This window comes from Halichoerus grypus, chromosome 1 (assembly GCF_964656455.1).
Source record: "Halichoerus grypus chromosome 1, mHalGry1.hap1.1, whole genome shotgun sequence".
Lineage (NCBI taxonomy): Eukaryota > Metazoa > Chordata > Mammalia > Carnivora > Phocidae > Halichoerus > Halichoerus grypus.
The window spans coordinates 147,771,722-147,796,548 of record NC_135712.1 but is presented as its reverse complement, the minus strand read 5'-3'; the positions used below and the strand labels follow the sequence as shown (position 1 = coordinate 147,796,548).

At 38.2% G+C, this 24,827-nt stretch overlaps 1 protein-coding gene across 1 annotated transcript in view; it reads right to left on the bottom strand.

The window, feature by feature from the left end:
- SCN11A (sodium voltage-gated channel alpha subunit 11) overlaps positions 1 to 24,827 on the bottom strand; it is a 90,137-nt gene that overhangs the window by 8,922 nt on the left and 56,388 nt on the right. Inside the window, exons 17-25 of the mRNA XM_078073458.1 lie at positions 24,135 to 24,248; positions 23,285 to 23,399; positions 21,106 to 21,260; positions 17,942 to 18,115; positions 12,848 to 12,949; positions 12,099 to 12,368; positions 11,358 to 11,411; positions 8,213 to 8,354; positions 830 to 930 (exon numbers count right to left, since the gene is read on the bottom strand). Coding sequence (XP_077929584.1) covers positions 830 to 930; positions 8,213 to 8,354; positions 11,358 to 11,411; positions 12,099 to 12,368; positions 12,848 to 12,949; positions 17,942 to 18,115; positions 21,106 to 21,260; positions 23,285 to 23,399; positions 24,135 to 24,248 — 1,227 coding nt within the window. The remainder of the gene's footprint in view (positions 1 to 829; positions 931 to 8,212; positions 8,355 to 11,357; positions 11,412 to 12,098; positions 12,369 to 12,847; positions 12,950 to 17,941; positions 18,116 to 21,105; positions 21,261 to 23,284; positions 23,400 to 24,134; positions 24,249 to 24,827) is intronic.

The following is a 24,827-nucleotide window of genomic DNA, read 5'->3' as shown; positions in this document are numbered from 1 at the left end:
CCAGCCGTCACACTACTGGGTATTTACCCAAATAATACAAAAATACTAATTCAGAGGGATACATTCCCCCCGATACTTATAGCAGCATTATCTATAATAGCCAAATTATGGAAACAGCCCAAGTGTCCATCAACTGATGAATGGGTAAAGAAGATGTGGTATATATACAAAGGAATATTATTCAGCCATAAAAAGAATGCTATCTTGCCATTTGCAATGACCTGGATGGAGCTAGAGAGAATAATGCTAAGTGAAATAAGTCAGAGAAAGGCAAATGGTATATGATTTCACTCATATGTGGAATTTAAGAAACAAAACAAATGAACAACGGGGCAAAAAAGAGAGAGGCAAACCAAGAGACAGACTCTTAACTATAGAGAAGTGATGGTTACCAGAGGGGACGTGGTTGGGGGGGATTAAGGAGTGCACCTGTCATGATGAGCCCTGGGTTACGTATGGAAGTGCTGAATCACTACATTGTACACCTGGAACTAATATAACACTGTACGTTAACTATACTGGACTTTAAATTTTAAAAAAAGATTTAGTTAAAACAAACTATTAAGTTTACATCATTGCAATGAGTATATACTAAGCACCTATTTTGTGCTCACTAAAAAGCAAATGAAAGTTGTTGCTCAAGTTCTTATTATTGAATTTGAATGTCTAATTTTCCTAAGGACTTGAGCCAGACACCAGTGTATCTGGGTCTTTGTTGAGTTCTTAGATAATGTCTGTAAACTTAAAAAATAAAGAACAGCACTGCAGACATCTGAGCTCAAGACCACTTAATGGATCTATGTATTTAGAATGAATCAATTGCTCTCACCAGAGGTCTTGGAATGGGCTTTTGAGGTTTTTTGGATCCTAATTTTTTCATTGCATTATAGTATTTCTTCTGTTCTTCTGTCATAAAAATGTCTTCATCACCTAAGTATTTGGAGAAGATGAGAGCTAATTATCATTAACAGGTTTTTTTGGAAACAAGTTCTGAATTTTCAGAAATAGTTTCAAAGTTATATTACATTCTATCAACAATTCCTAAAATTCCATTGGGAAGCAAAAGAGGCTGGACTCTATAGGAGGGCTGAAACAAGATTTAAATTAAGGAAAGGAAAAAATGCTACTTTTATAAGCTATATCTTACTTTTTAGAATATGAACAAAGATTACATACTGTTTGCAAACATCCACATCTTTAAAAAATTGAGTATATTTTAGGTTGCATAAATCAAATCACAATCCAAGAAAAGTAGATATTAGTAACAAAAATTTAAACAAAAATCTCACCAAATGGCAATTAAAATTCTCTTAAATAAATGAATAAATGCATATATTGCTATTAATAAAATTTTCCAGACCCATTCTCAGAGAAAAAAGAACTAGAGAGCTTTAAATGTTTTCACTTTTGAGCAAGAACAAATAGAAATATGAACAAGAATTTTCATTTCTGGAAATTTTAGGAGGAAGTAAAATATCTAGAAATGCTGGGTAAATTAGAACAGAATTCTTTTAAAATGTATAGCTAAACTTGCACAAAAGTAAGGAAAATCTCCGGCGTCTGAAAATCAACAGTGATCAAAGAGTAGCAAATTAGCCTGAAGCCACTGCTGGCCTAAGAGCATTTGCTAATCTCTGTAAAAACTAGAATCTTGGGCCTTAATAACTACAAGGGAGTCATGGGGAAAAGGTTTATGCCAAGGACCCTGCATGAATCTGAGACTCCTTAAGTGCTGCCGATGAAAGGGTGAAGAAAAAAACAGAATCTGTCAATAGGCAGTGGAATACAAGTAGGAAACTGTCTTAGTCTGGACTATGGGTAAAAACCCCGTCTTCCCTGAGAATCTGGGAATCTGGGCCTGCCTTGATGATGGTGTGGGATTTAAATTTTCACCACTACCAGTATGGACCAAAAATATACATCCCTAGGATCATCTTTTCAACAACGGTCCTAGGGAAACTGGATATCCACATGCAAAAGAATAAAGTTAAATTCTTACTTAACACCATACACAAAAATAGCTCAAAATACATCAAAGACATAAATGTAAGATCTAAAACAACAAAACTCTTTGAAGAAAACATAGGGCAAAAGCTTCATAAGACTAGATCTGGCAATGATTTCTTGCATAGGATACCAAAGGCACAGATAACAAAAGAAAAAATAGACAAATGGGACTTCATGAAAATTTAAAATTATGTGCATCAAAAGATACTATCAATGGAGTAAAAAGGCAACCCACAGAATGGGGAAAAATATTTATATATCATATATCTGATAAGGGATTAATCAGAATATATGGAAAACTCCTAAAATTTAACAACAACAACAAAAAAAACAGCCAATGTCAGAGAAATTACTATCTGTGTTCTCTTCTAGAATGTTCATGGTTTCAGGTTTCACATTTAGGTCTTTAATCCATTTTGAGTTTATTTTTGTATATGGTGTTAGAAAGTGATTCAGTTTCATTCTTTTACATGTAGTTGTCCAGTTTTCCCAGCACCATTTATTGAAGAGAATGCTCTTTACCCATTTTACATTCTTGCCTCCTTTGTCATAGATTAATTCACTATGTAACTATGAGTTTATTTCTGTCCTCTCTATTCTGTTCCATTGATCTTTGTGTCTATTTCTGTGCCAGTACCATACTGTTTTGATTATTACAGCCTTGTAGTATATCTTAAAATCTGGAACTGTGATACCTCCAGCTTTGTTCTTCTTTTCTCAAGATTGCTTTGATTATTCAGGGTCTTTTGTGGTTCCATACAAATTTTAGTGTTATTTGTTCTAGCTCTGTGAAAAATGCTGCTGGTATTTTGATAGGGATTGCATTGAATCTGTAGATTGCTTTGGTTAGTATGGACATTTAAACAATATCAATTCTTCTAATCCACGAGCATGGAATATCTTTCCATTTGTTTGTGTCATCTTCAATTTCTTTCATCAGTGTTTTAGTTTTCAGAGTATAGGTCTTTCACCTCTTTGGTTAAATTTATTCCTAGGTATTTTATTCTTTTAAGTGCAATTCTAAATGGAATTGTTTTCTTAGTTTCTCTTTCTGCTACTTCATTATTAGTGTATAGAAATGCTACCAATTTCTGGGTATTAATTTTGTGTCTTGCAGCTTTACTGAACTCATTTATTACTTCTAGTAGTTTTTTGGTGGAGTCTTTAGGATTTTGTATGTATAGTATCATGTCATCTGCAAATAGTGATGGTGTAACTTCTTTAGCAATATGGATGACTCCTTTATTTTTCTCGTCTGATTGTTGTGGCTAGGACCTCTAGTACTATGTTGAATAAAAGTGCCAAGAGTGGACATCCTTGTCTTGTTCCTGATCTTAGAGGAAAGGCTCTCAGTTTTTTCCCACTGAGTATGATGTTAGCCATGGGTTTTTCATATATGGCCTTTACTATGTTGAGGTATGTTCCCCCTACACCCACTTTGTTAAGAGTTTTATCATGAATGACTGTTGAATTTTGTCAACATTTTTCTAGATATGTCTCCTGAGGCAAAGGAAACAAAAGCAAAAACAAGTTATCAGGACTACATCAAAATAAAAAGCTTTTTCACAGTGAATGAAATGATCAACAAAACAAAAAGGCAACTTACTAAATGGGAGAAGATATTTGTAAATGATATATCCAATAAGGGGTAAATATCCAAAATATATAACTTATACAACTCAACAGTCCAATTAAAAAATGGGCAGAGGTCCTAATATATCTTTTTCCAAAGAAGACATATAAATGGCCAACCGATACATGAAAAAGTGCTCAACATCACTAATCATCAGGGAAATACAAATCAAAACTACAATAAGATGTCACCTCACACCTGCCAGAATAGCTAAAATCAAAAACACAGAAAACAACAAGTGTTGCCAAGAATGTGGAGAAAAAGAACCCCTCACGCACTACTGGTGGGAATGCAAAATGATTTAGTCACTGTGGAAAACAGTATGGAGGTTCCTCAAAAAATTAAAAATAGAAATATCATACAATCCAGTAATTCTACTACTGGGTATTTACCCAAAGAAAATGAAAACACTAATTTGAAAAGATATATGCACCCCTATATTTATTGTTAGCCTTATTTATTATAGCCAATACATGAAAGAAACCTAAGTGTCCACTGATGGCTGAATGGATAAGGAAGATGTGGTACACATGTGTGTGTGCACATGCATGTGCACTCCTGTACACACACACACACATACACACACACACACACACAGGAATATTATGCAACCATAAAAAAGAATGAGTTCATGCCATTTGAGACATGGATGGACCTAAAGGGTATTATGCTAAGTGAAATAAGTCAGACTGAGAAAGACAAATACCATATGATTTCACTCATATGTGGAATCTAAAAAACAAATAAATAAACAGACAAAAAGCAGAACCAGGCCTATAAATACAGAGAACAACAGATGGTTGTCAGAGGGGACGGAGGTGGGGAATGGGTAAAATGGTTGAGCGGAGTGGGAAGTACAGTCTTCCAGTTATGGAATGAATAAATCATGGGAACAAAAGGCACAATATAAGGAATACAGTCAGTGATATTGTTAATAGTGTTGTACGGTGACAGATGATAGCAACACTTGTGATGATCATGGCATAACATATAAACTTGTCAAATAACTATGTGGTACACCTGAAAGTAATATAATATCATGTGTCAATTACACTCAAAATAAATAAATAAATAAATAAATAAACAAATAAAACAATCCAATTCAAAAACTGGCAAAGGACTTGAATAGACATCTCTCTAAAAAAGATATACAAATAGCCAATAAGCACATGAAAAAACACTCAATATCACTAGTCATTAGGGAAATGCAAATAAAAACCAAAATGAGGTACCACCTCACACCCATTAGGATGGCTACTATCACAAAAAGAGAAGACAAGCATTGGTGAGCATGAAGAGAAATCAGAATTACACTGTTGGTGGGAATGTAAAATGGTAGCTTCTGTGGAAAACAATACAGTGGTTCCTCAAAAAATTAAAAAATAGAATTACCATATGATCCAGCAATTCCACTTCTGGATGTATACCCAAAAGAATTGAAAGCAGGGTTTCAAAGAGATATTTGAACACTCATATTCATAGCAGCTTTATTCACAATAGCTAAAATGTGGAAGCAACCCAAGTGTCCATCAACAGATGAATGTATGAGCAAAATGTGGTATATACATACAATGGAATATTATTCAGCCTTAAAAAGGAAGGAAATTCAGAAATATGCTACAACATGGATGAACCTTGAAAACATTATGCTAAGTGAAATAACTCAATCACAAAAAGACAAATACTGTATGATTCCATTTATATGAGATACTTAGAAGAGTCAAATTCATAGCAACAGTAGAATGGTGGCTGCCAAGGGCTAGGGGGAAGGAGAATGGGGAGTTATCGTCTAATTAGGTATAGAGTTTCAGTTTTACAAGATGAAAAGAGTTATGGGGATGGATAGTGGTGATGGTTACACAACATTATGAATGTATTTAATACCACTGAAATGTACACGAAAAATGGTTAAGGTGGTAAATTTCATATTATATATATTGTACCACAGTAAAAAAATTTTGTGAAAAAAAAAAAATGCAGCCCTAGAAGTTAACCAGGTTGTTCCAGGATGCCTGGCAGATACAAGTGTCTTCAGTAATTACATTCATCACAGCAGTGTATATTACTATTATTCTGAGACTGTCCTATGTGTGTTTTAGGGGATAAAACAAAAATGAGTAATTATGGAAAATTTTAATTCTATTATTTCCTGTGCCCATGAGAATCAGTTTTTTCAGTGTGGAAAAGAGGATATACAGATTATTATTAGAGAAGAAGTTAAGTGAAAACCTTGTAGTTCTGAACTTGAATGAACAGTATTCATATTTCCACATACATTTCCTTGAAGTCCTAAATTTGAAGTAGCTCTGTCCACTGAAAAAGCATTAAAGCAATGACAATGTGCATTTCGGGTTGTGATCTCAGAATACCACCTCCCCGCCCCCCCCCAAAAAACCAGAATTCCTTAGAGAAATGGTTGATTCTTGATCTGGCACAAAAGTATGATTTAGCCCTGGAATATCTTGTCATTCTAGAGAGCAAGGAATCTGTCAAATGGGAGGACCTGATTTTAATCCTGACCTCAAAAGAATATCAATTGATCAGAGAATGAATAAATGAATAAATATTTTAAGAAAATAAAGAATCAAGGAAATTTGAATGTTGACTGGATATCTGACAGATTTAGAGAATTCATGTTAAACTTCTTAGGTGTGGTAATGGAATTGTGGTTATCTTTAAAAGAGATATGTTTTGAAATATATGTGGGTGAAACAGTGTGATGTCACTTGCCCTATTAAAAAATCTGGTGACAGGATTGGATAAGGGCATAGATGCCATAAATATGTTCTTAAGTCAATAAACGTGTTGGGTGATGGGTCTTGTAGGTTCATTTTAGTATACTTTTGTGCATGGTGGAAATTTTCTGTAATAAAAAGTAAAGCAAAACAAAACAAAATACTATGGCCTGATCAAAACAGTGATTTCAAATGTAAGCTTCCATCTAAAATCACAAGGCCTAACATCCAAATTGCAGGGATTGATTGCAATCAAGCTGCATATTACAAAGGTGACTCTACACAGCACACTTCCAAATAACAGCAGCAATGTAGTTACAGAAGGACAATGAGTGACTCTTCCAGCAGACACTAAGAAGGCTGATCAGTATCAGGATACATCTTGGATAGATTGCAAGAGTTCAAAAAAAATTAAAAAGAGCCATAAAAACAATTAGGAAAACCAAAGGTGAATATTTAGTTATCCTATTTTAGGATTTTGGGATTCAGTTCCTACATGCAAGAGAAGAAGCCAAAAAGGACAAGATTGGGAATCTGACTCCATAAAAACACTAAATGTCTATAAATAAAAACTGTCATTATAGAAATATAAGAAGTCACAAATTAGACTTACTACTTAAAAACATAAGAAAAAGATAACAATCTCAACTTTAAAAAAGAGACAAAGGGAGAAATACTTACAGCCATCAATCTGTGAAAAAGTGTATAACCTCACAAATGACCAAATAAATGAATATAAAACAATGAGATAATACTTTTACCAACAAGCTGGAAAAGATAATAAAAATTATAAAAATAAGAATGGTGAGAACAGAGCAAATAGGCATATTTACATCTTGCAAAAGAAGAGTACCTAGCACAGCAGTTCTGAAAGGTTATTTGACAATATATCTTTAATGCCTTAAATTCTAGAAACTTATCCTGAAGAAATAATTGCTGATACACAGAGAATTTCAGGAATGTTCATGATTGTTTTAAAAGAGCAAGAAATTTGTAAATGATCTAAATGTCCAAAAAATAAGGGAATGATTAAGATAAATTATTATTTATCCATAATAATGGGATGCAATTTAGCTCTGAAAAATTCTTATAACAAAGATGATTTCATCACATGGGCTCATAACTCATGGGGAGGAGGGGAAGCTACAAAATTAAAAGTATCATGTAATCTCAACCATGTACAAGGAATACATGCATATTCAGTGAGAAAGTAATTGGAAGAGATTATGTCAAAATGATGAAGCTTAATCTAAAATTGTTATCATTTGATGGTCACCTTATGAGTGGTTTAAATTTTTTTAATCTTTATTTTCCACATTTACTACAGATCCCCTGTGAATTACAGAATCAGAAAAAAATAAACATCTGTTTATTATAATGCATGAAGAAAAAAATCTCACTAAAAAAACCTGCTGCTTCCCCAAACATCTTTCCAAGTTCAATAAATCTGCTTAGACTTACGTGCTGGAAGCCAGGACACAAGTTTGCTGGAAGAGAAGAGTTTTTCTTTTTATCCTGGATAACAAGGTACACTTGAAAGGTTACTAAAATATGACTATAGTGTCATAAATACTAATCCTGGTACTTGTTTTTCTGTTGGGGTTTAACAATGTCCTCCACTTAAGAAGGTAGAATGGAAAGTAAAAACAATGATTTAATAAAACCCAGCTGTTCTCAGTCTCTTTTCAGCCATATCTTCAAGAATCTTCTCCAGGTGGCTTTGTTCCCATACAGATGATAAACGTTACTTTGCACAGCAATCTAGATTAGAACTGTGTTCTATCCAAGCCCTTTGGAAAAGAGAGGTGAAAATACCAAATCAGGACAACCCCCATACTTATCTTTTTCTGCTGTTGGTTGAAGTTGTCAATAATAACACCAATAAAAAGATTCAGCGTAAAGAATGAACCAAAGATGATAAAAGCCACGAAGAAAAGGTAGTTTTCTGGTTTCTCCTCAAACCCTGGCTGTAGATCTTTCTGTTAGGGATTTTTTCAACAAGAAAAGAAAACAATTACTGGAGAAAATTATAAGCCATCTTAACTGGCTTATCTAGAAGACCAAAGTGTTTCTCAGCAGTAACATTAACTACTCGGGTTCCTGAACAGCCATGGCCCCTGTAAGGAAACCCTCTTTTAGTTTCCCCTAGAGGAGCCTGACTAGTACCATGCAATGGGGAGGGCATGTGACAAGAGGGTTAGACTTTTTCTTCTAAGCAATGGAGAATCATGAAAGGATTGTAAGAGAGGGGAGTGGCATGATCACATGTGTCCTTTGAGAGGGTGTCTAGGATGTCTATATGGACACATAACTGGAAGGAGCCAGACTGGAGATAAGGCCACTGGAGAAGGGGCACAGTCCCATCAGGCATGGTGACTAACTACCAACTCTTGATGAATGATAACATCCTTCATATTAGAGCCCACTGTTGTATTTGGTCTGTGTTTGTGTCCTGTCACTCTTGAATTCCTAGGTCCTAGAATACTTTGTGACATGTAGATTCTCAATACACATTGAATGAATGTTTGGATGGATGGATGGATGAGTGAATGAATAGTCAAGCTATAGAACAGACACAAAAATGGACTACAACCAAGTTGCCCCAACTCAAAGTATGACCAAAAGCATCCAAAATCCCTTTCATACAAGTTCTTTACATTGTCATTGGCTTTATACACTTTGGGCATAGGTGGCAGGACAATTTCTCTTTTCTTTCTCCAGATCACATTCAAAGATATAGGTATGAGTGTTGATAGCTCTGTCACCTGCTGAATGTTTTTATGATATTTGTTATTCAACACCCACCGTACAGACTAATGTAATGAAGGTAATATTTGAAAACATTTTTGTCTTTTGTCTTGAAGAGTACAGGACCTTAGTCCCAGTTGGCTTGAGATGTCCATTTGTTTGAACTAGGGGTAGGAATTAGTACAGAAACGATACAATGGAAAGAAAGAATCACTATCAGCATCTGATATTTAAAATAAGATTATAGGGGCGCCTGCATGGCTCAGTTGTTAAGCGTCTGCCTTCGGCTCAGGTCATGATCTCAGGGTCCTGGGATCGAGCCCCACATCAGGCTCCCTGCTCCACGGGAAGCCTGCTTCTCCCTCACCCACTCCCCCTGCTTGTGTTCCCTCTCTCGCTGTGTCTCCCTCTGTCAAATAAATAAATAAAATCTTAAAAAATAATAAAAAAATAATTAAAATAAGATTATATAGCAGGCTAACAGTCCTGCAAAGAGAGGTTCAGATAAGAAGAGGAAGAGGAAAGGACAAAAGATCACCCCTGTTGTACCTAATTGTCAGAAAAAGAGAGAGACAGAGAACATCAGAGCCTTGAGATGTGTGTCCTGATTCACCCTCTTTGGGTTTGGAGAAGGGACTTGGGATTCAGTAAATTGAAGAGAACATGGGGGTACAAAGAGGATATTCTTGCTCAAATTCTGTATTTTTCTAAGAGGAAGCTGCTGCTGGGAAGGCCTTGGATACACTGGACAGGCAGGATGAGTTAAGAGGTTAGAGTAGCATAATTAGACAGAGAGAGTCTCTCAAATTTTTCGGTTTTCATGAGGCTTGGACATGGAGTCGATAGCCATAGGCCTGCCATGATGGGCTTTTGGCAAGAGATGGGAGTAGACTGCTGGGTCAGGGGACCATGTAGAGGACACGGCATAGAGTCAGTGTTTGAGACCAGGAGGAATTAAATGGGGAGAAAGGCCCATGGTTTCACCAATATTTGAGACCAGCAAGATTCTCTGTGACTACACAGACAAGGGCATCATCATGCTAGAAGCCAGTACATACACACCAGCCATAATGTTCCAGGACCAGCATCAGGATGGGCATCCCTCCACACACCTCCACCCATCTATCATTCATTCAGGGAACATGTAAGCCACACACCTCTTCCTGCATACATCTGCATAAGATTTCCTCCCCATCTCCCATCTCCACTTCAAGGCACAAGGATGTCTAAGTTAAACTAAGATGAAGGTCATATATTCAAAAGACCAAAAAAAAAAAAAAAAAAAGCACATTAAAATTTTAAAATACTGTCTTTGTTATAAATTGCCTCTACTACTACTACTGTAACATTTCTTGGCATGCATGGGTAGCTCGGTCAGTTAAGCATCTGACTCTTGATCTCAGCTCAAGTCTTGATCTCAGGGTCATGAGTTCAAGCCCCACATTTGGCTCCACAGTGGGCATGGAGCCTACATTTAAAAAAAATAACCCACTTCTCATACCACCTCCACTGCCCTACCAGCTCACATACCTACTATGTACCAGGCTCTGCAGACTCTCAAACAGAACAACAACATGTGTGTGATTATAGGAAAAAGTAAACAATGCTGATTCCATTCTTGATTCAATCATTTGCTTACTCCATGGTTTTGGGCAACACTCTTCCTTTCCAATTCTCGATTTTCCCAACTGGGACATAGAAATGGACTAGATGGCTGAGTACTCTTCCAACTTTCAGAATCCATGATTACTTTTTACTTAACTAGAATTTTACAGTTGGCAATCACCAGAAACCCATTTAGTCTCTGAGCCTGGAGCCATGGGAAGGTCTCTCTTATCAGACGCTAGTCCAGCTGTAAGGTTTTCCCACAGTTCGGGCTATTACCTTTTGAAATTTGGTTTCTGCCTGAATACCCATTTGGAAAAGAAGTAAGAGAGGAAAATCAAGGCATCTTGTGATTCTATTGTTTCTGGCTCCATCTCCTCCTTGAAATGTTTCTCCCTGGTCACTATGGGGAAACAGAACTGGACTTTGGAGCAAGATAGGATGTAATACTCATGGAAGGATGAATAAGAACTTCTTTTGTCCCTATTTCATAGTCATTGTCCCAAGAAAACAAGGCAAAGAACGCTGGCTGGTGGAACTATGATGTGGGAAGTTCTAGACTGTCTGTGCAGTCATGATATCCCTGATTTAACCCTAGCACTCTAGAACATGGTAGAACAAAAGCTCACCCCTCTGGAATCGACAGCTGCATACATAATATCCATCCAGCCCTTAAATGTTGCCTGTAACAAAAGCAAATAAACATGAACATAATTATAGGCTTGCTGTCAACAGACAAGTGCCATACAATAGCAAGCAAGACCCACTGGGCAGATGTATATAAGATAGACAGGAATGAACGTCCAGGACAAAATGTCCGGTTAAAAGAACAGTAGAAGGGAATTAAAAAATGGGTGTCTTGGGGTTTTTTTTCTTCTTCATTTCTACAAGATAAAAAGTTTTTTTAAAAAGGAAATTTCTGCCTTAAAAGTTTCTAGAGAGGCTGTGTAACAACTACTGGAAAGAGCCTGGCTGAGGCTTTCCTGATGCTACATGTTTGCACTGTCTGCCTAAGACCTGGCAACTGTGGTTTGACCAGCGGACTGACTTCCAACAGAGAACTGCTGCTAATGGTGTGGTTTTGCATCTGAGGCTCCAGTCCTCCTTGGCTGGAGCTCTGGAGAGTAAAGCACCATACAAGATAGGGTGAGATGTAAAGGGGCATTGTTGGGAGGTTGAGGCTCAGTAGACAGCAAAGTTGGAGATGCTCAATGGGGAACAATTCCAGAGGGCATTGGCTTCCACATGGGGAATTGGGATTTGATTCCATATCTTAATGGGCTCACTGTGTTTTTATTAAACTGAGAAATGATTTATGTTTCTTTTAAGGTTTCTCTCCTCACAGTAAAAAACATACCAACAGCACTTACCACTTGCAGCAGGGCAAGGTAAGCCATTCCCACATTGTCAAAGTTGACTGGAAGGGTGACCCAAGTTAAATTTCCACCTTCACATTCAGTTTTGCTTGCAACAGTGCTGTAATTTATAACTGAGTTTATATCTGTTCTATTAACGCATCTTCCAAAATTTCCAGAGAAGAAGTTTACTCCCAGGATACAAAATACCAACCAGAAAATGAGGCAGACAAGCAAAACATTCAGAATGGCAGGTATGGCACCTATGAGAGCATTGACTACCACCTTAAAAAAAAACAAAACAGAAGAAAAACATAACAGATGCATGGGATTCACCAAGCTCTGGATCTCAGGATGGGCCTGATGTGTGGGACTGGACCTCTTGGAGCTCTGTCTTTACTTTCTACTTCCAACCCCCCCAACCCTGCATCCTATGACAAGCCCTGCTTTCAGCTCCATAGATAATGGGTCCTTTCTGTTGTCACTGAGGATCACTTGAGAAATGTCATTTTATGACAGTGTTACAGACTTATGGGACACCTGCCCTAGGATTGAAAGGAAACCAGAGCCCATCTTGGCTACCACAGAATGGATGCTATATCTTAAATTTTTCTCCATCTCTCAAATTCTAAGCAGTGGATTGGATGGGAAGGGGCCCAGGAAAAGCTCGGCAATTTAAGGGAAGCCCAGCCCAAGAAGAGCAATTGGCTTTTCCACCTCTCCCTGACAGCTTGATCTTCCTCCCATCTGCCTGAAGAATGTACCTTCATTCCTTCGAACTGAGACAATGCTCGCAGGGGCCTCAGGGCTCTTAGGGTCCGGAAGGACTTCAAGCTCTTTAAGTCAATGAGACTGGTCACAGAGACCTGGTGGGAAGAGAAGCCACAGGTAGTGTACCTGACTTGGTTTCCAGGGAAGCCAGTGGGGGACTGGCAGCCCTCGTTCTGAGTGGCAGACACATGGTGCCTTCAGTGGATTATCCAGAAACAGAAAGCAGCCAGCCCCTGCAGGAAGTGGGAGGGCAAGTGAAGAGACTATTTTTCTCCTTGTTTGCCAGAGCTACAGCCCATACAGGTGAGGACAATGCATTTACATTATTTGTTTAATGAAAGACAAAGAAAAGCTGAGAAATTGCTGTGAGTTAAAGGAAACCAAAGGGACATGACAGTGATGTGTCACTTGGGGTCCTGAATTGGATCCTGGATTGGGGTTGGTGAGGGGAGGCCACGGTGGATGGATAGAAAGAATTAACCATAAAAGACCTGTTGAAACAATTGACAAAATTTGAAAATGGATATGGGTTTTGTTACTGAGTCATGTTAAATTTCCTAACTTTGATAATTGTGCTGTGACTGTGTGAGACAGTATCCTTTTTCTTAGGAAATACACACTGGAATGTTTAGGGGTAAAGGGCTGTGGTGCCTGCAACCTAATCTCAAGCAATTTAGAATGAAAAATGGAGAGAAAATGACAAAGCAGATGGGGTGAAATGTTAATAATTGGTAAACTTGGGGAAAGACTATAAGAGGTTCTTTACACCATTTCTTGCAACTTTTCTATAAGTTTGAAACAATATAATAAAAAGTTACAACAAAATAATAAACTGTTTGCTAATATTTCCCCTCACTCAGATGCCTCCTTTTGGGGGAATTAAATCCAATTTTTTCTCCCAACATAGTTCTTCCCAGTGGGTAAGGACTAAGGACTGGAAAGCTCTGCAAATACACTAAATTGAAACTTAAATATAATGAGCTTGAGTTGAAGACCACTATTTGCAGATTCTAGTCATTCTTACTGATTATGCAGAGCCTTCAGAGGTTCAACTTGAAAGAAGGGTTGCTCAGCAGGACAGGAAGTGAATTATCCTATGACTGACTATGCTGATATCAGAGTTCACTATTATCTAAAATCATTCCCCTGCCAATCTCATTGTAGTAGTAAAATACTAGCAAATTGAGAGAAATTAAGTGAGCTAATATGGCAGAATAACAAAATTTTAAAATGTATAATCAATTTTTTAAAAAAAAATCACCATCAATTCAAAATGCTTTTATTTATAAAGGTTTTCCAGGGGCGCCTGGGTGACTCAGTAAGTTAAGTGTCTGTCTTTGGCTCGGGTCATGATCCCAGGGTCCTGGGATCGAGCCCCACATCGGGGCTCTCAGCGGGGAGCCTGCTTCTCCCTCTGCCTGCCACTCCCCCTGCTTGTGCTCTCTCTGTCTCTCTCTCTCTGTCAAATAAATAAATAAATAAACTCTTTATAAAGGTTTCTAAAATAGGCTTTTTGTTTGTTCTCTTGTTTGTAATAGCATTGCCTGTTGGGAGAGTTATTTCAGCAGCTTTTCCACAAATACCTCCTTCTACCTTGTTCCTAGCCAGAGGGAAAAGGATGGCACAGTTTAGCAGTTCTTCTGGCTTTACCAAATAACTCTTATCACAGGTGGGGAAGAAGGGTCCCTAGAGGGACACTGTACACCTTTCACCTGATAAGGTTATCCCCAGTCTCCTATTCCACCAAATTGGGGCGCATTGATGATACATGCAGACATAAAAATACCCACATTCTTTCCCACTCTACAGTACTCTTAAGGTGGGAAGTCTTCTGCTGGTTTTATCTTTTTTTCTATCTAAATTGCATTTATTACTCTGTACTGTTTTGACATTCACCATTTTGATATACATATTCTTGTGGTTTGTTCCTTTAACTGTTATAAAATATTACAGCATAGAAATATTCGTATTTTATGGATCCATTCCCCCTTGGTGAATATCTAGGTTATTTCCAATTCTTTGCTATTATGAACAACAAACTGGACAGATGTGTGCATTTTTCCTGCATACATACACAAGAGTTTTCCATAGATGTATAACTAGAAGTGGTATTTATGGATAATAAATTGGGCTCATTTGTAATTATACTTAATGTGCAAAATTTTCCCTAAAATAACTGTTACCAATTAAGTTGTTAGCAGTGATTAGAGATTCCATTTTCTTATATCTTTCTCAATATTAGAAATTATCCAACTTTAAAATTTTTGTCAGTCTGATGAATAACACAAAGTCTCTCATTTTAATATGCACTTCTATGCTAACTGGTAATAAAGCTAGTGTGTATTTCTTCATATATTCATTAGTAACTTGTGTTCCTTATGTGAATTGCCTGTTTGCATCCTTCTCCCATTCTTACACTAAGTTGTCTTTTTCTTGTTGATCTGTAGAGAGTTTTTATATACTGTGGATAATAATTTTCTGTTATGCATATGGCAAGAACTGTCTCCAGCTCTAGCCTGTCTTTATAATTACAATTCTATTGAATAAAAAACCAAAAGTTTTACATTTTGATATAGTTGAATTTAGATACATATTTTTTGTGGCTCTGTTTATATTTTTCTACTTCAAAACTATAAAGATCATTTTATATAATGTTGATTAACAAGCAACATAAAAGGATTATTCACGGGGTGCTTGGGTGGCTCAGTTGGTTGAGCATCTGACTCTTGCTTTGGCTCAGGTCATGATCTCAGGGTTGTAAGATCAGGATCCATGACAGGCTCTGCGCTGAGAATGGAGTCTGCTTAGGATTCTCTTTCTCCTGTCCCTCCTCCACCCCCCACTCACACGCTGTCTCTAAAAATTTTTTTTTAATAAAAAAAAAAGGATTATTTACATACATTCTCTTATTTAATCTGCATAATAATGTTATGAATTAAGTAGCATTATATATCACTTATCATGTTATAGACAAAGAAAGCTGAAGCTCAGAGGATTAGCAACTTGTTTCAGGTGGAACTGGGATTCACACCTTGGTCTATATGATACTAATGTTAATAATAGTAATATTGGACCATACTTATCAAGTGCTTTCTCTGGGATTTATAAAAATAAATAATTACAAGATTATTTCTTTTCATGTTGTACTCATTTTTGTTCCATTCATTTTGTTACCAAGATTATACTTGTCTCATCAAATAAAGTATGCAAACTTCCTCTTTTTTTATTCTTTATAACAATCTGAATAAGGTTGGGATTAACTGTTTATCTTAGTTCAGGCTGCTATAACAGAATATCAAAGCCTGGGTTGCTTATAAATAACAGAAATTATTTCTCACAGTCTAGAGGCTGGGTAGTCCAAGATCAAGGTGCCAACAGAATCAGTGTCTGGTGAGAGATCACATCCTGACTCATAGATAGTTTTCTTCTCTCTATGTCTTCACTGACAGAAGGGGCGAGGAAGCCCTGTGGGGTCTCTTTTATACATTGCTAGCCCCATTCATGAGGGCTCTGCCCTCATAACCTAATCACCTCCCAAAGGTACCACCTCCAAATACAAACACATTGGCTGTTAGGTTTCAACATATGAATTTTAGGGGATGCAAACATTCAGTATATAGCACTATTTCTTGAAAGTTTGGTAAAACTTGCCTGTAAAACCATCTGGGCCTGGTGCCCGTTTTTGACAGTGTGGTGTTGAACTACTGTTTTGATATTTTAAATGGTTATTGTTAGATTTATGTTTTCCATTTGTGTCTGGTCTAATTTGGGCAATTTGTAGTCTATACTCTCATTTTTATTAAGGTGAAGACTTATTAAAAGGGGGAAGTACTTTGCCTAAGGTTACACAGAAAGAGAGCAGACAAGATAACTTTAGGATCAGTTTCCTGAGTTTAAGGTCAGTAGACCACAGGTCTCTAGAACGGAGATACCAATCATCTGTCCACTGTCTTACGGGTTCTTCACTATACTATAATATAATGGGTTCAAAGTGATTTGCATGCTGTTAACTGATAGGGTTTACAGACATGTGGATATTTTTATTCTTTTTTATTATTCCTGTTGGAGCTCCCGTGGCACTGATGCCTTTCTAAAATGCCTGAACAACATGCCTATTTGTGTCCACCAACAACATTAACAACATTATGGTTTTCCAGTTGCTATGTTGACCACATGGCTTATGCTTATGCATTTGTCATGTCTACTTCTTTAAATAGCAGGGACAAAGTCTAACTAATTAACACATGGTAGAAAGAATATAGATGTTAAAATCAAGGACTTTGGAGTGAGGCTTACTGGGTTTGAGTTTCATCTCCACCACTTCTAGCTGGCCAATTTTTGACATGTTTCTTAACTTCTCTATTACTCAGTTTCTCCCTGTGTATATGAGAAAAAATAATAGTACCTACCATATGGAGTGGTTGTGATAACTAAAAGAAAGAATGCTTATGAAGCATATGGAAGAATACCTGGCATAGAGAAAGCACTCGATAAATGTGATGTACTATTATTAGCCTTAGCATCACGCAGACCAAGGTGTGAATTCCAGTTTCATCTGAAACAAGTTGCTGACCATCTGAGCTTCAAGTTTCCTTATCTGTAATATGGTAGGTAATGTATAACTCTGCTTAACTCAGAACATTGTTGTGCAGATTAAATGAAAGAATGTATGTGAATAATCCTCTTATGTTGCTTGACAATTAAGATGGAGACCAGCCTAGTCTGTTGGCTGCTGACCTTCTTTGAGAAGTCTTGAGAGAAAATAGAAAGTTGGAAGAAGACGGGTGGGATACTCAAAGTTATTCTAGGTATACATCAGACATAAGCAGTGCTTATGGAGATAAGTGGATGAGTGCCATCATGGAAAGTATTGGGGTAGTGAGAATATGAAGTGCAGTGTGAGGAATGGGACCCAGGACAAGCAGGACTGCTGATGGATAAATGACAACTACTTACAAGTACTGTGAAGAAAAATATTTTGGAGAGGCACCCAAATAAGGCACACAGGAAAAGCAGCTTCCTTATGATATCTTCCCCTCCCCTACCCCAACCCCTGCCTGCATGGAACACAGAGATGGTAAACTTACAATCACAATGATGAAATCAAGCCAGCACCAGACACTGGTGAAATACTTCCCAAATCCAAAGGCCACCCATTTTAGACCCATCTCCAGGATAAAAATGTATGTGAAAATATGGTCAGTACAATTAAGTAATGCTTGGATATTGGGTCGTTTCTCAAGGTGAACATCTTCAAATACCTGAAATGATAAAGCATAGCCATAGGCCAGGTTGAGTATTTGCTTAGAACTACTTGCTGACCTTACTTTTTAATTTTTCTTCCTTATTTGAATAAACTAGCATCTCTTTTGGTGACAAGGTTTTGCTCAAAAGGTATTAAGAATGAAATTTCGCAGTAGAATAAATTCCTTGAGTAAGTAAAACTGGAAGAAGGAAAATCCTATTTCTAGACTTCTATTGCCACAATATCTCCCTAGGCTCTCATCAATGATCCCTGAAATATGAAAATATCCTCCTAATAGATCACCACACAATTTCCTGGTCTTCCTGATCCTTCCAATTCATGCTAACAATATCTTGCCAACTTTTCCAGAACCACCCAGTGGCAAATTCCATCTCTTTCATCCTCCTAGTTACCTTAGTGGCTCTATTCAGTGGCTCTCCATTGCTCATAACACCCTAGCTCCAAACACCTTGGTCTACACTCTAGATTTTGCCAACCCTGAGGCCAACGATCTATAACAAACAGCCTTACGACTTACCCCAGTGCTTCCAATGTATGTGCCCATTTTTTGTGTACCAAGACATGCAAAACTTGGGGAAGCTCTGGGCTAGAGCTTCCAGTGTAAATTACTTTGAATATTAAACATTCGTTGGGTGTGATCATGAAAGTGAGACATCCTAGCTTCTGGAGAGACCGTTTTTCATGCTACATCCAAACATCCCCCTCATCTGAAGTTTGTATGTGATTCTTTGGGGTCTATATAACTCAGGTAGAAGCTGTCCTTTTGGCCTTTACAGAGTTACTGAGAATGAAGAAAAAAAAAAAAAAGAAGAAGATAAGGGTCCCTGGTACTGAACCTGTCAAGACATTTAGGCAAACACTGAAGACAAGAAAGAAATAGGTCCTGCTGTTGAGTGCTAAGGTAATCCCATAGCCCCATGGCCCTGGGGGAAAAAAGAATGCAAAAGAATAAAACAGTCTGACTTCCAACTCCTAAGTGGGCTTTTGATTGGAGAAGGCTCTCCATCTCCTCCTGTCCCCTGCCGGCTCCTCATCATTATTAAAGTCTCATTTCAGTTGATATTTTCTTTGGAAACTGTCCTTCTTCCTCAAAGGCAATTAGGTGCCTGTTCTGCATGGACCCATGTCATCCACTGCTTCTCTGAGTGTATCACTATGGCCCTGGTCTATAATTGCTTGAACCCCATCTGTCTTCCCTAATAGACTCCACGCTCCTGGAAGTCAAGGACTTGTCTTTGTGCCTCTTGAAGAGAGACAAATCTGAATGGTATTAGAAGCTCATATCCTCTCTCATTTTGGAAGATGAGCAACAACCTGGTTCAGCAGATCTGACTTCGTTCAATTGAAGAATAGGTCAATATCGGCAACTGAACTTTGGAGGCTCCCACATTATAATGAGACCATTTCCTTGTCCAGAAAGCTCTCATTATTACCCAGTTGCTCAGATCAGAGCTTCCCAAACTCTAATGAGTCCCAAAGCACTTAGGTTCTGATTCAGCGGGTCTGGGGTGGGCCCAAGACTACATTTCTAACAAGCTTCCAAGTGATACTGAGACTGCTGATCCACATACCACATACAGTGGCAAGGGACTAGATGTTTCTTATCTCCATTTGTCTACAAATATGTAAAGTGAAATAGGACCTGAGTCCTTCTCACTCTGCATTGTGTGCTCAGTCTTCCTCTGCCCAACCTACACTTGCCTCATCAGAAGGCGGATGAGAACTAGGAGGATGGTATCATGTGTCCCTGACCTTCTGATAACACCATGCTTTCCCAGTGACTAGCACAGGGCTTGGTAGACACCAATTATCATTTGTGGAATAAATTAAAGAATCCTATTACTTGAATTAGAGTAAACATCCAGTGAAAATGTAAGCACCAGAAGGCTACAGGGAATCCTAGACCAAGGATCAATAAAAATTAATTAGGAGAGTTCTCTGGCATGGTTTAGAGAAATTTACTTTTTTTTTTTTGCTTGAGAAATAATTTACACTGCAGTAAGTAGATAAATGGAGATGTGTGCTGATCATAGGTTCTGATGGGCCCCAGTGTGTGCTCATCTCCTTTCACCTAGAGATCACACAAATGTACAGCACTAACCAGGGAGGCAACGGTGAAGAAGCAAGACATTTCCTTGTCGCTTCTAATTGCTGGTGACTTGCTGTGAAATGCTCTGTGATTCTAAATCAATAATGGGGAACCTAAGACTCCATTCACTTATACAACAAATAGTAAGAGAGTTTAGTTCTATATTATGGCTATTTTAAGGGAAAATACAAGATAGAAGGGGAGGGAGGAAAAAAGAGAGACACATGTAGGTGATAAGAGAGAAGATGCTATCACTCAAGTAAGGGAGGCAAGAAGGACCAAAAGGTGAGGAGAGAGAGCACGAAGGAGTTTACGACTATAAGCTATGGAGGCGTGGATTTAGAGTTATTTCCAAACCTCACTGGGACCACTACACTTCAATCTGGAAGGATCTGCTCTGTGAATAAAGCAGTATCTGTTTGTTTCTCCTCTCAAAGGACCATGACTGATGGACAATACCAAGACAACTTATTATATATCCAAATCTGGTCCCTGTAGGCTCCTCCTCCTAATGTTCTACCTTTAGGAAAGCAGCATTATGGTTTTCCAGAAAAGAGAGGTAGGAACATTGCTGTCTAGAGGAAGAAACATGTAGGATACAGTGAAAATGTCTAGAAATTCTCCAAGAATGAGGGACAGGCATGGAGCTCAGGGCCAGACTCCAGTAGCCACTTTAAAGTGCTGATTTATATCATGCTTCCCCATAAGTAAAGTGTCTTTGGCTTGGGACTTCCCAGTTGGAGCAGGACTCCAGAAGTTGTGCAAAATCCTGCCCTCAAGGGGAACCAGCAGCAAAGATTCCACTTCTGCCTGGTCTCCCCATATTCACAGCCCCATGTCAGAATGTAGCCTGGCCACCTGATGCCCAATGTCCCCACAAGACTGTGATAATTTACCAGTGCCCCACTGCTCAGCAGAATCACAAAGATAATAAAGCTCTCAAACAAGCTGTGTTTCACTATTTGGTAGCAAGTTTTTCGCAGGTTCCACCAAATGATCCAGGGGGACTTTCTCTTGTCCATGGCACAGCATGGGAAGCAGTGACCCAGGCCTGCAAGGAATGAGCAGTAGCATTATTCTTAGTGTCTGTAATGAGCTGTATTAATAACCCTAACTCTTCACCCTCCCTTTATGCACCTCCCTTACCTCTGCAATTCTTCCCACTGAAGAGGTGGAGTCATTTTCCAACCCCTGAATCTGGGCTCAGCCATATGACTTGATTTGGCCAATAGAGCAGAGTGGGAATCACACACACCAGTTCTGAGCTTCAGCCTTGAGAGGCCTTGCATGTTTCCCCTTGCTCTCTGGCACCATCTCCATAAAGAAAGGAATATTTGGGCCAGCCCACTGGTTTCAGGAGAAGGATGAACATGTGGTACAGAGCCAAGGGGCCCAGGTAAGCCAAGGGGCCCAGTTAAGCCCAGACCAGATTGGTCGACTCCCAGTCATTACCACTCATATGAATAAAGCCAGCCCAAATCAGCAGAAATAACCAGCCTGGATGAGTGGAGTCATGTAGACGCATGTTTATTATTGTGTGCCACTGAGGCTTCATGGCTGTTTGTCACGCAGCAATTTCTTTTGGCAACAGTAAACAGTGTCCTAAGGACTGAGGGGAATGAGGTAAAGATGGGCATAGGCTCTGTGAACCGCCCAAACCACACAATCTGATCAATTGTCAAGGTACACATAGCTAAGCATTTGACCTCAACACACACCAGCCTTCAGCATGAATCACATCACCCTTCTACCTTGTCTCCTCCATCCATCCTCCAAGTTCCATGGAGGTTAATTTCATGGTGATTTTAACATTCCACTCCTTTCCTCATCATCTTCCTAAGCTACTGTGAGGTCTCCTCAGTCTTCCCCTGCCCTCCTCCATCATTCAGAACATCAATAGGTTAATCTCCCTAAAAGGCTTTTTTTCTATCTTTTATGCCATTCCTCCCTTCTTTTAGAAACCAACCTTTCTTCTCCAACTTCATTGTTGACATCCTGTACACACCTCAAGCACTAGTCCAAATGTAAGTCAGGATAATTAACAGTAATCTATCCCTAGACTGACCTCTGACCCCATGGGCAGTTTGGGGGTTGTCAAATAACCTGCAAAAAGTTTGAAACTCATTCTTGGTGTCCATTCTGAGACCAGACTAGTGTCAAACTTATGAAGAAATTTTTAATTTTAGATTCATTCATTTAAGTCTCTATCTATCTATCTAGCCATCTAAATTTGTTGAGCCCACAATCTGGGCAAGAGTCCATTCTTACACTAGAGATACAATATTGATTAAGTCACTGCCTATGTTTTTAAGGACCTCACAAGAGAGACAGATACAAATAAATTTCCCACAATGAATATAGGAAATAATAAAGGCACATAAGAAGGAACCACTATATCCACTCAAGGAATCAGGAAAGACTGCATTTATTGATTGCTTATTATGTACCAGATATTCTTCTAGGTGATTTACATTCACTCATTTAAGACCAACAATAATCCTTTGCAGTAGATATTATTATGGCCATTTTATAAAGGAGGCACTAGAGAAGCTAAGTAAATTGATCAAGTCATACAGCTAGTAAATGAAGAGGCCAGAATTGAGCTCAGGCAGTCTGGCTCCAGAGCCAAAGCTCCTAACTACAATATTATCCTTCTTCCACAGAAAAATCTTGAGGGATGTGTTGAGGATCTGGCAGGGCCCCATTCAACCCTGGACTTATGGTCAGCTTCCCTTGGTCTACCACCTCAACTACATCTTAACAATGGATGTACTGGGGACTATAGAAAGTGGTAGACATATTGGCCCAGTGGGAAAAGTTTTCTAGAGGGAAGTTTTCTAGAGTTTCTACCCTGGTTGTTGGGCTGTGTTAGTTGAGTCCACCTAAATCAAGAATTTCCTGAAATCTCCTTTACCTGGATCTGATAATGGCCCCAAGAATCTATGGATGCTCTCTCTTCACTTCTGTCTCCAGTAGAAGTAGAAAGAAAGTATCTATCAAAATCACAGAGCTTCAAAGAATAACAGAATCTCATCCAATATTCTGTGAACTGGATGCAGGAATACTGCCACTTACCTTTGGGAAAACATCTCTCTGGTTCTTTTTTGGGAATCATTTCAGGCACCCACCCAAAGGGATCCTGTGGATCGACGGTGCTACATTCTGAGAGCACACTGGTAGTATCACACTTCTACACAACAGAACAAAGGAAAAGGGGAATCATTTACCAAGAATGACTCTCACAATGGTAGCACCTAATATCTTCGTGTATGACTTTTTAGGAATGAAGCTAGCTAGGCAAAAGATTCTAGGTATAGGTGTATCTAGAAAGTGTCCCTCTTATTGGGTGCTTTTTAAAATGCTCTGACTAGCTCTGACTTCAGGAGAGAATTCTCTAACTGCTCTCCCCTGGCTTAAAAAAGGTGAAGTATATAAAGACATAGTATCTCAACCTTTTCCTCCCTACAAATCATATCTCTGATACTACCTAACTCCAAATAGGGAGGCTGGGTGATGTGGTGAAGGCTATTTTACTGAGACTAATTTTTAGCTCTTTCAATTCCTGGAATAATAGGTCTAGACTAGTGGTTCTCATTGATTTTGCCCTCCAGGAGACATGCTGACAACGTCTAAAGACACTTTTAATTTCACAACTGGGGGATACTATTGACATCTGGTGGGTAGATGCCATGGATGCTGCTAAACATCCTACAACAAACAGAACAGCCCAGCACAAGGAGGAATTATCATGCCCCAAATGTCATAGTGGAGAGTTTAAGAAACCCTGGCCTTTGCTTAAGATCCGATTCTGGCAGTTTGCGCTGCATTAATCCTGATATTTTAATCTCGATAGCCATAATGGCTATGTTGGAAAATGTGTATGGATAAGCTACATGTTCCTTCTGGAACACCCTGGGAAAATTACCTTTTGGGGATCCTTTTCTGACAAACATATGTCATCTTCAGAGAACACATCAATTTCCACACTTTGAGCTCCTGGGCTTATGGACTTCTTGGTCACCTGATGGAGTTCAAAGGCCTGACACCAAAAAGCCCAGAGTAGAATTACTATTCTCCTGGGCATTTCACTTGAGATAAAACAAGTTTGAATTGTGACATTATTACTTTTTTTCTTTTTACTTTTTAAAACTGCTCCTGGAGAAACTCAACATAAAATAATTCTGGGAAAGCTACTATAGGAAACAGGTAATGAAACTTACTCAAAAGTCATATGATCAAACAATATGGTTTTGGTACAAAATTCACCAAATAATTCAGAGGTGAAACTTACTGTATCCTTTCACTTCAATGGCTAAATAATAAATTATTTAATAAGTGGTATAATTAGTTATCCCTGAAAATATAATATAATGCCAGAATATAGTAAAAATAAAATCCATAACAATTTGATATACTGATATAAAAATACATGAGTTAAAATGTTAGAAGAATAATTTGGAAAATAATTTTTTGATTCTTTGGGGTATAGAGGGTTGGCTTAGTGAAATAGAAAAGGGCATAAAGAGAAAAATAAAAATGTATTACTATATAAAAATAAAAAATAAATTTTGTCTGATGACCTGCAGGTATATCCAAGAAAGATGTGCAAAGTCATGCC